This window comes from Carassius auratus, unplaced genomic scaffold, assembly GCF_003368295.1.
Source record: "Carassius auratus strain Wakin unplaced genomic scaffold, ASM336829v1 scaf_tig00217058, whole genome shotgun sequence".
In the NCBI taxonomy this organism is placed as follows: Eukaryota; Metazoa; Chordata; class Actinopteri; order Cypriniformes; family Cyprinidae; genus Carassius; species Carassius auratus.
This window is the reverse complement of record NW_020528873.1, coordinates 147,196-161,939: the sequence shown is the minus strand read 5'-3', so window position 1 is coordinate 161,939 and position 14,744 is coordinate 147,196. Positions and strand designations below refer to the sequence as shown.

Genomic DNA, 14,744 nt, shown 5'->3' with positions numbered 1-14,744 from the left:
AATGAGATGTCAGGAGCCTGAGAGGGTCCAGCAAACTCATCCGGGAACTCGACCGGCTGCGGCGTATGTGAGGGGGGTGTGGCCCGAGGAGGTTCGCTCGTCGGGGAAGCCCACACGGTAACCCTCACATCACCCTGGCCACCAGCCGAAGTAGCCCTCTTACGAGAAGAAGAGCTAGAACGGGTTGTGGCAGAGGGGACTCTATACCTTTTAAGGTAATCGAGTCTCGATCTCAACGCCGAGATGGTCATGTCCCCGCAATGAGAACATGAGCCATCCACGAACGCAGTCTCAGCATGCTGGAAGCCCAAACACGTGACATAGCGATCGTGACCGTCACGAGGAGCGATATATCGACCGCACCCAGAAACACGCGGGCGAAATGACATCTTTAAAAAGACACAAATCGGCCCATATTTCTTTTTTGAGAGAAATTGCTCTTTTAGGGGTGTTGAAGCGCTCAGGGGAACGCGGGAGCTGTCGCAGGAAACCCAGACGAACCGCTGAATCGCGCCGTCACACCAACACCAGCTCTTGCTTGTAAACACTCCGGTGATTGCAGCAAGCGATGTGCTCGGCTCCGTAGCGAAAGCTTGAATGCGAGTTGCTCGCGTTGCTCCTTATATACCCGCTCTGCGGGGCAGAGCTCGCGATGCAAATTCTGCAGACCAAGGTACTTTGTGTACCATTGGCTCGTTTTGTACCACTCAAATGTGATTGGGCTCTCGGGCGAGATCCCCATTCGTAACGTCGAACGTGACCGACTGAAAGGGAACAAAATTATTTTCTGACGCAAGGTGAAACGTCACTGCAACAGGTTGGTATCTGATTGTGAACAAAAACGTGTAATGACATAAAGCAACTGAATAATTCCAATTAAACAGTTAATTTAATTACATAAACATATAAATAATATAAATAAAGTAGATGTAATTATTTGTTTTTAATATATAACCTTTTAACCTATGACAAAAGTGGACCCTTTACTATGTTTATAATATTTCCTAATTTTCAAAAAGTAGATTCTTGCCTTTCGTCACACAGTAGCACTGATGAAGGAAGCATTGGTGGTTGCATTTCTGGATGAGAATTACAGAAGACTGTAGCATCTATTGCCATTATCACAACAGGAGGTATTCCGTGAATGAACCTCCGGGTTGTGTATGTTGTTCTTCCCTGACACACCTTTCCATTCCTGTACATAACACAATACATAAAAAAAAAATTATTAAAATAATAAAATAAACACGTTTTCATTTTATTCTTTTCATAATTTTAAAAAAAGTTTTTTTTGTTACTTTTGATAGACATATCTTTGCTTGCAGTTACGGTATTTGTTTTTAAATTGTTATGTAGGCCTACCTCTGCCTTTTTCTGCATGGATATGAATGACTGTCAACAACCCAGTTGTCAATTGACTGTTGCAGGTCTGAGAAGTCATTACACCTATTTTGTTGTTTTAAAGGCAATTAGCATATGGTACTAACATCACATTTTTATTGACATTATGAACCCAAAATATTTGAAAAAATGAATGTTGGTTACTTACACTACATCAACATTCCAGCAAGGCTTTGGGGAATCTGAGGGGAAGGACAATTGTCAGCATCACATACAGACATTCTTTCAGTGTAATGGATGTATCCTAGACGGCAAACCACAAAGTCATCTTCAGTCCCAAATGTATCCTACTGACCTTTTCCTTTAAAACGATCCATGTTTTGCAACCAGGAGATCTTTCCCTAAGACCACTGTCCAACTGAGAAGTGCTGGTAGACCTCCAACAATGCATTCATCCATTTATCCTTCATTTTCATTTGCTCAATTTCCAAAATTGTGAAGGCTGCTGCTGTGGCCGAGCGGGAGTGGAGGAGGCCGCAGGGGGGCGCCCTCGGCGACGAGCAGGCTGAGGTTGCGCCGGCGGCGGGGTGGAAGCAGCAGTGGGCCGCTGGGGCAGGATGTGTCTAATGGCCTCAGACTGCTTCTGGGCGGCAGAAAACTGCTGGGCAAAGCTCTCTACCGCGTCGCCGAAGAGGCCATCCTGGGAAACCGGGGAGTTGAGGAGCTGAGCCCGATCAGACTCCCTCATGTCTGCCAGGTTCAGCCATAGGTGGCGCTCCTGGACCACCAAAGAGGACATCACCTGACCCAAGGAGCGCGCAGTGACCTTCGTCGCCCGGAGAGCCTCCTACAAAACCCCTGGGTCAGCACTGCCCTCGTGCGGCTGCCAGAGCAGCTTGGCCTGATAGACCTGCAGTGAGGCCATGGCATGCAGGGCAGAAGCGGCCTGGCCCGCAGCTCTGTAAGCCTTGGCCACAAGCGTGGATGAGAACTTACAGGCTTTGGAGGGCAGCTTGGGACCACCACGCCAAGCGGAGGCGCTCTGTGGACACAGTTGCATCGCAACAGAACGCTCCACCGGGGGAATCCCAGCATTCATTTTCATTTGCTCAATTTCCAAAAGAATGAATGGTCTTGTGTTCATGGCTAAGTACATAATGTACAGTAGATTGTCAATTGTGCATGTGTTAGTCATTGTTATAGACTGCTGTCCCAGCTTTCCATAACCAGACCATGGAGGACATGTGAAAGAGACTTCCTTGGCTTTCTTAGCCTTGGGGGGATTGTAATATTTAGATTTTGTTCTCTTCTGTTTTTTTTTTTCCTCCATTGCTCCTCCTGACTTAATGGTTGGTCAATGTCCTCCAATTCCTTCTCCTTCATGACTTTTTGCCGAATTTCTGTTATCCTGACACCATGTATTCGACCAGATATGAATTTGTGCATTGCGGAACCAATTCTCTGCTTTGGAGTTTGTGTCTCTTGTTTGGTTTAGGTGCTTTAACATAATCCCAGTCCAAAGTGGCAGAGTTGGGATGTAGGTTCTGACTATGTCAATCAAACACGGGCAGTAGTAAGGATTTGAGGGAGCGCTCAACCCCTTCTTTTTTAGAATCTTTTTCTTGTTATCTGTGAATATACCTGCAAAGAGTTTCACAAATGGAGAGTCATGTCTGACCGTCTTTGGTGTTTTATCTATGAATGATTCTGCTTCTTCCATTGGTGTTCTTGCAGTTTCCACATCTGCAATAACTGCCTGATTTTGAATGGCAGTCTGCAGATTGTTCAGACTCTTCTGGGAGTCTCGAATTGTTTCCTCTGTAAAAACTGCACACATGTCTGTTAGCAGAGCTTGAATCTCATCTAGTGTTGTGGCATTGAATGGAGAAAGAGGTCTTTTGTTGCCTTCGCACACTTCACTTTTGATGTCTTGCAGCACAAGATTTTAATCATGTGTGCAGCACAAATGTGCACAACAGTGAACGAGCATTTTTGCTTTCCTTCACTGACCTGAAGACAACGCTGCAGGTATATGTGCACATCATTCTGGCAGAAAGCAAGAACACATCCATAAATAATTGCCCAGCTTAAATCTGTTTCTACTTTTTGTGGCTGGAGATGCTGATTAAACATTTTAAAGAAATCACGCGAAAAACAGGTTAGCCAGTGCTGGAAGGTGTGCTTTGATCAGATGAGAGCATCTCTGACACTGCAACAACTGTTGTTCCTGTAGTTGCTGTAACAGGACAGCAAAGTGCATAATATAGTACACGTTTGCAGTCATTAGGTTTGGCCACAACTGTACCTGTTGCATCAAGGTATAGGAGAAGTGTATTCTTCTTCTGCAAGTCTCTTAGTAGTTGGAGTTGATCAGTTGAGTACATGTGAGTAATAAAAGGGGAAATTGCCACAAACTGTATGTACTGATGCTGTAGAGGACTGAAATTTTGATTCAAGTCTGTTTCTCTCTGAATTTTGACACAATCCAGAAACGGATTGGTGTCCATTCTATTCTCAAAATTGTTCTCACTTGATATTTTTTGCAGTACTGTGAGCGGAGGCACCTCATTTGTGTTCCCTTCAATTCATTTTTGCACATCTGCAGAAGCAATTTTTTTGGTGTGAAGGTGCATAGGTGTGAATTCTCTCAGCTTCACCTTCAATTCTTCCTTTTCACTGCTGCTAGTGCGTCTTCGAAATTGAAGGCCTTTGGAATGATCTATTTGGCCAGACACTTCCACATTAACCAAAACACAGTCTGCATTTTTGGCAGGTTCTTCCAATATGTATAAATCAAATTTGGCACATCCTGGAAATTCACAACTGGCCCTTCCATGCCAGTATGGATGACAGAACACAGTTGATCGTCTGAACGATTTTTTCTGACATGATGTCTGTCCAGCCATGTTGCAGTATTCTGTAGCCTGGTCTTATGCTTGGTTTTATTTTGTTCCACTCATCTTCTGATAGGTTTAACTGAAATTCAGTTGGGCACTGTTTAGCCTGTGCCTTTCATTCACTATCATGTTTTCCTTCATCGTGTTTTTCCAATGCTTCTTCAGTGTCATAAGACTGAGGTGAATCAGGATTCCCCCAAAAAAGCTTAGTCCTCTGTAATGGTCTTCTTATCCTTTTTATGGAACAGTCAGGACACAGCCATGGGGAAATCAGTGCTATGTCTTCAGTGTTCCTGAATCCAACAGACCTTGGGTGAAACCAGTCTTTACATTTATCACACTGAGCATATGGTTCTTAGGTATTTGGCAGCTTGCAGACACAATATAGCTGTTCATCAGACACAGATTCCACTGGAATTGATTGCTCAGCCTAATTTGGAAATATATATATATATATATATATATATATATATATATATATATATATATATATATATATATATATATATATAATTGACTGATGAATATATTGATTATAGTTAAACACATCATTTATGTAAATGATCAGTATAACAGTACTTTGTATTGTAGACATTTGCATATGTAAGTCGAAATTAAATATGAGGCACTGTTAATTACAACAAATAAATTGTACTACAAGTTAAAAACAAAATATTAGCAAACTCAAAACATCTGAAGGAAGTTTGTTGCTTCTGGAAATGTGCATGTGTACAGATGTGTCAACACAAGCAATATACCTAAAAGTAAAGCAAATGATTACAAAGACAGACATAGAAAGAGAGAATTTCTAACCTTAATGTGCAGTGTGATCTTGTGAAGTCTCTTTCTGTTATTAAAACTGTTTGGTATAGATAGATAATGACACAGTTGTCCCCAGAACGCATTTTCTTGGTAAGGGGTATCACTGTCCATTAGACTGCAATTTCAATACTTCTGTTCAAATTTTTTTCTCACTCAACGATACATATCGATACTATTAAAGAGTCATTGTGGTTACGATACATTACAGTTTGATGACAGCAATTATTAAAAGTGTGCATTATTATTTAAATTATACTATTTCACCCTCCATTTCCTTTAATACATATATTTTACAGTAGGTACACCAAATAGTTAGACTAAGGACCTTTTGGACAAAAATGTCCGCATTGAAAACAATTAAAAAAAAGTTTTTATCCCATGGCCATTTAACTATTTTTGACCAGATGGGGCCATTTTCTCAGCTTTGGCCTATAAAACAAAAAACTAAATTGTCACTTTAATCCTCTTTTATCCTTCTGCTTATTATAGAGCCAGTTTGATAAATTATGCAGCTATAATTGTGTGGGTGTGTTGATATGGATATCAGAGTGTGGTTATATGTGTAATAAAAAAAATGTGTGTGAGTGTGTGTGTGTGCGTTCAATGCTTGAGAGAGAAAAACTCTACTGTACTGCACATCACAAATCCAACTACTGTGTACCAGTGGAGTTCTGATAACATCTAATGGGGGACATTTGGTACTGCACGAAAGAAAAATCTGACTAAAAGCTAAATTTTTATTATATCAACCTCAAATTTTGAACACAACTTGTTCTCATTTTCTAGCAGTTACAGATTAAAATTTGTCTTATTAAATCTATATAGTATGTATAAAATAATGTTCATAAATAATTTTCATAAATGTAAACCTCTAAAAAAAAAATTTCAGTTTTTAATATTTTCTGTTTTTGTTTTTCTTTCTTGTAATTTTTACTTATTTATTTTGGATGATTGAGTGGATTGGACACAATGGATTGGATCGATTTTAAAAAAAAACTTTAGATTAGATATAGCCTAAAGTAATAAACGTTGTGTAGAATACAAGTACAAAAGCTACAGGAGTCGAAGCTATAACCAAGCATAATTAATTAAATAAATAAATAGGCAAACTTTATTTCTTATTTCTCAATTATTTCTAGATACCACACTGTACTTAATAATTTTCGGCGTAGGTGCATTTATTTTTGTATTTTGCACAAACCTTTAAAACAAAAAGCTATTCAATGTTATCATCCTTACAATATATTTGATATATATAGCGCCTCCGAATGGGCAAACACTGCAATCATACTTTCAATTGTCATGTAACAAGACAAGATATTAAAAAACTTTGTGATCGATGAAGATAAATTAATGAATTTGTTTAACGCTGGACAAAATGTATTATCAGTTCTTATAATCCAATTGTTATGGGTTTTTTAGCACCACGGACAGCGACAGAAACGCATTCATAGGCCTACTTCAAATTCACGGGTCTATAACTTCAAAAAGCTACAGTAACAATGTCTAAAATTGTGCATGGCTACATTCAAACACAGTTGGTATAAGGCCCCAGTGAGACTTTTTAACGAACCCTCAAAGGCAACTGGGCCACCAATGCAATGACTGTTCTACTGTATTGTCATATCAGTAAAGTGCCAAGTTTAAAGCTTCATAAAACAATAATTCCACAGTAAAAACTGCTTAAACTTTGGATTTTGTTAGGGTAGTAGCTCTAGTCTAACTGGATAATGTCTAATCTAAAGCACCATCTGAGGTTGCCGAGAAACAGCGCCGCGTATTGTGTAGGAAATGCAATAGGCGGATTATTGTACTGTGTTAAATTTAAAAAAATTATACAAAAATAATTCTAAAGTAAAAACTGCTTAAAATTTGTATTTCGTTAGAGTAGTAGCTCTACTTACTTCACAGTGCTACAGTAAAAATGTCTAAATTTGTTTATGGTGACAGTCAAGCACAATGGGTATAAGGCCCCAGTGCAACTTTTAACGCACCCTCAAAGGCAGCTGAGACATCCCCCAATGGATAATGGGTAACTTTGGCCCATTTCATGGGTTCATCATTTCAAAATTCTTCAGTATAAATATCTGAAATTGTGTATGATTATATTCAAGCACAGATGCAGGATAAAGCATCAGTGAAACACCCCCAAATGGGCCAACAATGTGATAACTCTTCTATATTGTCAGATTGGGTCCGTAACTTTAAAATGTACAGTAACAATTCAGTGGCTCTTTCAAGTCAATTCAATTTCATTCATACATTCATTTGTATAACACTTTTCACAACACATATTTCAAAGCAGCTTTACAGAAAATGCAGATTTCTGTTACAAAACCACAGTAGGATTTTATGAGATTTCAGAAAGTACAGTTATTAAAATACATTAGTATTTACAAACGCATGCATTTTAAGCAACAATTCATGTGCAGTTTAAAGCAATGATAAAATGATCATTTATTTATAATCATCCATGTTTGATGTTCTGGAGTCCTTGCAGGATAGGTTTCATCTCTTCAAATGTGTCTGAAATCTTCATGAGGGGCTGGATCCAAGCTGGAGCATAATCTCTGGTTACTTTGTTACATTTTCATTTGTAGCCTAATTAAAAAAAAAAGAAAAAAAAAGTATTAAATCTATTTATTTTTAAATACATTCAAATTATGTTATTTGCAATAATTAAAGATTCATGTATAGGCCTCATTATATTTTTACAGTCATTTTATGTTATTATTATTGGTTATTTACCTTTCAAAATAGTGTATTATTCTTTTCTGAAAATAGATATAATCAGGGTCCCTAAAAAGTGTAAATAAGAGAAAAATGGTCCCTAAGTTGAGCTGATGACATGTACAATTATTAAAGAATACTGTAGCCTAATTATGTGCCTTTATATTTTTACAGTCCATTTTCGGTGATATATCAGTGTTATTTGCATAAAAAAAAGATATATTCTTTTATTCTGAAAATAGACACAAAAGTAACACAATTCCGTTAAAAAACGCGAAAAAGAGAAAAACCCCAAGGTCCCTAAGTTGAGCGTCAATAATAAGCCAGCAAACTCGGAAGTTCACGTCATTTAAGGTGGAACGGATAGCGTCAATAGCTGTGTCCAAATTCAGGGTCTGCATCCTTCGGAGGACTCATTTGAAGGATGTTACGTCACAGCGCCGCGACGAAGGCTGTCCAAATTCGTAGGATCCTTCAAATGCAGCCCACAAATGCGTCCTCCTTTTTTCCCGAATTGAAAGGATGGGTGTGGTGGATCCTTTCGCGTCCTACCTATCCCATAATTCTTTTCGGCAGAGTGTAATGGCGGACGAAGCGAGCAGTAGCGATGCGGGAGATGAGTATGCCTTTCGATGTACGTTTTTTAAAAACTGGCTTTCCAAAAAAAGATATTTTTTCAGTGGTTGTCTAGTTAGGCATTTTGTTTTAGCGTTAAGTATTTTTTTTTTTTTTTTTTGTTTACATTTGTACGTTTATATGTAAAAAAAAAAACCCATTACTTTCGTAAACTAGCTTCTTCCTTATACACAGCTAAAATCCCCTTACACACAGCTAAATTGTTAGTGATTGAAGCTGTTTTTAACGCTTCTAGGGACGAAAGAGCAGACAGAGGTTTTTATAAAGCTCCGGGGAGAGAACGATGAACTCTTCACCAGAGCAAAGAATTCTGCCACTGTGGGATGGAGGTACAGGAATAAATCTATTTAGAAATCCCATTGTAATATAAAGGAAGTTTTGTTTCTTTTTTGTTTTGTGCAGTACAAATAACATTTCCCGCAGTCATTAAACAGCTGAAACATTTTCTTCTCTCGTTTTGTCCTTTTGTAGTATAATTCTGTACAGTAAATTTCCACCATTGTCGTTTTGATATCTGTGATTAACACAATTCCAATATTTTCTATTTTTCTCCTACATTAGGATAGTTTTGGAGAAGATGGGCCTGTCTGGTAAAGTGAGCCCAGGCCAAGCCAAGAAAAAGTGGGACAATTTAAAAAAGAAATATAAAGTATGTCCATATATAGAATATAATATTGTTGTTAGTAACAGTTAAAAAAATCCTAGGTTTAAGCTTACATGTTTTGTGAACAGTTTAGATTTTTACTTGTCTTTAGGAATGCAAGTATCCAGGGTCAGGAGAGGGAGTGAGTGGGAAGCCCACTGCTGCTACTTTGCCCTGGTTTGTCCAAATGGATGAAGTTTTAGGACAAAGGCCTTCAATTTGCCCCCCTGTCCTTATTGCCTCCATCCCTATGGACACTCCAGGGCCAAGTGCAGCAGTGAGTGACCAAGAGGAGAGAGAGGAAGAAGAGAGGGAAGGAGATAGGCAGCCAGCAGAGAAGAAGAGGAGAAGGGACAGTGACCAGGAGCTGTTAGACCTCATCAGGGAGGACATGAGGCAGCAGAGAGAGGCTGAAGAGAGGAGAGCACAGAAGAGCAGGGAGAGGATGGACAGGCTCTTCTCCATTCTGGAGCGTTTGGTCCCCAAATAATTTTTGTTTTTTCTTTGGGTGGGAGGGATTACATTTTTTCTATTTTTTAGCTTCAGTTGTTTGAAATAAATTATTTAAAAGAAATATTTCTCATTCATTGTATTTCTTTTTTATTTTCCATACTTTTCCATGTAAAATGAACATTTGTAAAGAAAATTAATTATATAATTATTTAATAACATTCAGAAAACAAAATTGAGGTAACAAAATTCAAGAACATACAGAAACTTTTTACAGAACTATTTACAGGACAACAGATTTTAACAAATCACTGCAGGATTAATCTGAGTGACCAGGTATTGGACCATTTTTATGTTTAAATACAACGGGAGTCCCTGGCAGTGTTGCTGGAGCCGCTGAAAGGATGAGAGACATTGATGGAGTGCAGCAGGGATCCGTGGCTGGTCCTCTGGTTGTCGAGTGAAACATCACAGGGTGGTCTGCAGAGAGCTTCAGGATGTCTCCTCCCATTGTCCACTACATCGTCCACCAGCAGGGTTTGCAGAGCGACTCAATCAACGGCTGTCACATCTGTAACATGCATTAATAAATATGTAAACAGGAGAAATTTAATCCAATCCTTTCATGACAAAGTACTTTTTAAATAAGATATTAAAGTTATTGTTTACTTGCTTGTTAAAGGTAGTCATGACCTGGTGGTACAACCTCCAGGGCAGACACCTCAGCACAGAGTTGGTCCCGCCACTGAGCACCGCTGACAGCCTCCATGACAGCCTCCCCCTCATCTTCCTCCACATCGTCCTCAGGCTCATCCTCAGGTGCCAACACATCTCCGGCACTGAGGCAGATGTTGTGGAGGATGGTGCATGCTGTCACAACCTGCAATAGCATATATAAAATTAGTATATTGTGATATTGAAAAAAAAATAATTTAATATAACACTGGCTGGTAACTTGGTGGATGCGGAAAAGATGGAGCGGAACCTTGTCTTCATCATTCCAAAAGCACGCTCTATAATGGACCGTGCCCTGGAATGATGGCTGTTAAAGCGCTGGGCTCCCACACCTTGCACCTGCCTCTTGTAAGGAGTGATGAGGGGGAGAGGCCGTTGGAGGCATGGATATCCTCCATTGGCCAAGATGAAATGCCCTGGAGGAGGGTAGTATGACTGAGCGTACAGTGGGCTGTGGCGGAGCACCCTGGAGTCGTGCACCGATCCAGGCCAGCCCACGTACGTATCGATGAAGCGGCCCTGATGGTCACAAACAGCCTGAAGGATTATTGATGGAAAAAGTTTCCTGTTTCTGTAGCACTGACCATCAGGGGCGCTCGGAGCCTTGATGCGGATGTGACAGCCGTCGATTGCACCCGCAGCTTTGATAAAAGCTCTGTGGCGTGCCAGCCCTGCAAACCCGCTGGAGACTTCTTCCAGGTGCTCCGGGGTCTTCGGGAGGAAGATGACCTTGTGGCGAATGGCCACCACCTCCTCAGTCACTCGGTGGACAATGTAGTGGACAGTGGACCGGGGCATCCCAAACACTCTTGAGACCACCCTGTAGGATGCTCCACAGGCCAACCAGAAGAGAAACACCAGGGTCTCTATTGTAGCACCCCACCCATGTCTTCTCTCCTGGTTCAGGAGGTTCTGCAATGCTGCCAGAGACTCCCTGCTCAGCCGAAAGTCTGGTCGGGGATCTTCCTGGTTGAAGAAACGGTCCAAAACTGGGACACTCAGGTTAATCCTGCAGTAACGGGGTCTGGTCTGGTTAATGAAAAGTAGTTAACAAATACATAATATAATTAGTACATTAGAATAAGGGTTTAACAGATAAAAGCATTTTTCTACCTTAAGACAAGTTTAAACATCAAAACTCCAATTATTTTTTAATACAATGCACATTATACAAATTACATGAATAATTATATACATATTATTGAGATATATATATATATCATTATTTAGATAGATAGATAGATAAGAGTTTCTCTGACAAAACAAGCTAAAGTTTATGCTTTGGCTCAATGAATTTGTAGGGGAAATTAGCAGAATACTTAAAAACGTAAATAAAAATAGGCTATAATAGCTTACCTGGATATGACTGTCTTGGAGTCTGATATAAAAAACTCTCCGACGCCGAGCAAAGAAAGTATTTAACTTATTTAATTGTTTTATATCTTCCAAAAGAATTAAAATGAGGAGTATAACACTTTCTTTGTCCATTTTCCCGCTTCTTGCTTAGCGCTGTCACGGTTGCTAGGCGACACGATATGAGCAACGGTTAAGGGAGGGAACTGAAAGAAGGGTAGGCTGTCCAAATTCACAAACACCGACTTCCGGGTTTTGCGGTCGTCGGAGGACCCATCCTCCTTCAACTGGGTAGGAAGGATCCTAAGGAGGATGCAGACCCTGAATTTGGACACAGCCAATAAGAAGCTGCGAATAAGAAGCTGGATTCAGCCTCGTTTTCAACGGGCCATGATGAGGGGACTGCTGCTGCAAGGTCTGAAACTGAAATATATGGCTTCAAATGGTTGCTCAAATATCCTTTATTGTCACAATACCTTTTTTAAAGTGTAGGTTAAGTACAAGTTAATTACTGATTATTTGTCTGTTTAAAATAAATTCAGACTATAGAATCACAGGGTACACTAACCGCCAAACTAGACATTCAGTCTTTGAATTACGTTTTAAAATAAGTAATTTTCAATCAAGATGTGCATTAAACGGAGAACAATCCTGCACTTAAGAGCGTGCACAAGCTAATTTGCATAACACTGCAGTAAAATCGCTAACGATCTGTGTTTTCGCGGGTGTTAGATTTTGACAATGGGGGGAAATATACATTGTTTATGAAAACTTCTGACTCTGGGGAGAACTCCTCCAAGAGTAGATATTTATGTTTACGAGCCAGTAAGAAGAAAATTCTAAGCTTCCTATCACTGTACAATAGCTATCGCTATCAAATGCTATCACACCAACCAGAGCGTCTGTGTGGGGGGTGGGGCAGGTCAGAGTTTTTTTTCTCCCAAGACGGTAGGCGGAGATTATTATGCAAAGTGTTCCTAGTGACGTAAATAGAGATGGGCAAAAGATTTGAAATCTATAACGACTAGTTTCAGCGATTCAGAGTCGACTCCTTACTTTAGAAGCCAATAACTTTATAAATCGTGTACTTTTTGGTTTAATTACTTTGCACATTGTTTACATCACACAATGGACAGCTACATCATACACTGTAATACAGGTAATTTTTGATTTCCCATCTGTGTGGCTCTGTAAAACAATGTTAATGCTCGATGATGCATTTGGAGCTCACCTTTCTTTTAAAAAAACTGAGTGAGCAACTGCTTGCCCTCATTTGCCTTTCTCTGTTTAATCTTCTTTTCTTTTCGTTTTTGAGCCCCTGATTTTCCTTTCTTAAGGAAAGACATGACTCTTCCCCTGTCTTCCTAGTTCACATCACCATAGACATCATATAAGTAGACGCCCTATTGGCCGCTGGGCGACGAGATTTGCGGCCGCCATCTTGAACCGGTCGTACTCATAGTTTCGTTGAATAGCAGCAGTTAAGATGCTAGAGCACTGTGCAGCATTTTTATGTTCTAATCGGCGGAGCATCACAAATAGGGCTCGGGGGATTACTTTTCACAAGTAAGATTTAACATTACTATTGTACTTTTGGTTGTGTTTTGTCCTTAAATCCACAGAATTGAGAAGGAGAAAGGATCTTTGATAGTACTGTACTGAAATCGTAGCTAGCTAACGTTAGCTAGACTATGTATCTCCCTCCCTCAACTCAAGTGTTTTCCACATAACTTACTATTCAGATAGGAAAAAAGTTTGAAAGCACTTGTTAGATGCACGAAACTTTCTTTTAGCATTAGGTAACGTTAAGTGCCTTTTACAAACACAATCCAATCTGAAGTTAATATATAAAGTTACGTTGTTCAACCGGGACATGATAACGGTTATTTGCGCACGTGATATCAGGAAGCAATGTATACACACATGACAGCAAAGCGCAAATCGAGTTACCACTCTCACTTCTGCTAGTATTACTGAGATATCTTTAGCCTTGCGAATTGGACATTAATATTACAGACGTCTGTGTATAAATTACATTATTACTCCACCTACCCATGTTAAATTAATCCCACCCGAATATGGTTTATGGACACAATAATGCTATGAAGAAATAAATCAATTATTATTGGTGTAACATTGGCCAGCGAACTTAGTATTTTGTTGTTAGCTTCACTATTTACTGAATCAAGTATGTTTTCAGTAGTCCAATTCAAAATAGGGCTTTTGTTGAAGAAAGGTTCTAAGAAATGTGAAGAAAGAAAATAAGCTTGACCTTCTTTGTGAAATGTTTTTGTGTAGACTCTCCCAAATCTTCAGTTTTCATTTTGAAGGTTTCCCAAGGACAAAGATGTAAGGAAGAAGTGGGAAGTGGCTTTGAGGAGAGAAGGATTCCATGCAAGTGATACAACAGTACTTTGCTCTAATCATTTTAAGAATTATGATTTTGAAAGGACGGGTCAGATTGTCAGACTCCAAGATGGTGTTATTCCATCCGTCTTCAGCTTCCCGGGTTCACCTCCAAAGAGTAGGTGTATCCTCATAAGACTATTAGCATTCATAAATGTGAATGTTCATAAATGTAAATTATCAATATGTTATTCTTACTCTTATTAAACTCTTTATTTATTATCTGAAGGGGACTTATTCATTTTAAATCATATCATTTCAGATCTTCAGTTAGACCTCATGGCATACAAATACCTCAGAGAGACTCGACATTTTCCCCTCCCACATCCACATACAATACAAAGGTAGGCTTAATGTTGTCCGAATTAAATTTTTGGAAATTATTAATGCAAACACACTGAAAAGCTTCTTCTCAATTTTTTTTTACAGGTGGCTGCGTTCAGTGGATGCCAAACCTGGCCTGAACAAGATGATGCGGGATATGCTGGAGAGAAGATGCCAGGGAGACCAGGCTAAATATGGCTGTGTTTCACTAATGTTGGATGCCATGTCCATCACAAAACATGTGCAATATAATCCACATACACAATCAATGTCTGGTTTTGTAGACATGGGTGATGGAAACAGTGAGACTGAGGTTGCTACCGAGGCTCTTGTGTTCATGGTGGTTGGCCTACAAGGACATTGGAAGGCTCCCATTGCTTACTTCCTGACCAAGTCTCTCTCTCCAG

The 14,744-nt window shown here is 39.6% G+C and overlaps 2 protein-coding genes across 2 annotated transcripts; one reads left to right on the top strand and one right to left on the bottom strand.

The window, feature by feature from the left end:
• Nucleotides 1–10,195: 10,195 nt before the first annotated feature.
• On the bottom strand, nt 10,196–12,994 carry LOC113099809 (protein ALP1-like). Its single transcript, XM_026264759.1, has 3 exons — nt 12,986–12,994; nt 10,468–11,283; nt 10,196–10,399 (listed from the first exon to the last, which is right to left on the bottom strand). The coding sequence occupies exons 1-3, from the start codon at nt 12,992–12,994 to the stop codon at nt 10,196–10,198; spliced, it is 1,029 nt and encodes a 342-aa protein (XP_026120544.1).
• Nucleotides 12,995–13,068: 74 nt separating this feature from the next.
• LOC113099808 (THAP domain-containing protein 6-like) lies at nt 13,069–14,361 on the top strand. Its single transcript, XM_026264758.1, has 3 exons — nt 13,069–13,173; nt 13,938–14,131; nt 14,276–14,361. Exons 1-3 carry the CDS (start codon nt 13,094–13,096, stop codon nt 14,359–14,361), a joined length of 360 nt encoding a protein of 119 aa, XP_026120543.1. The 5' UTR covers nt 13,069–13,093.
• The last annotated feature ends 383 nt before the right edge of the window (nt 14,362–14,744 follow it).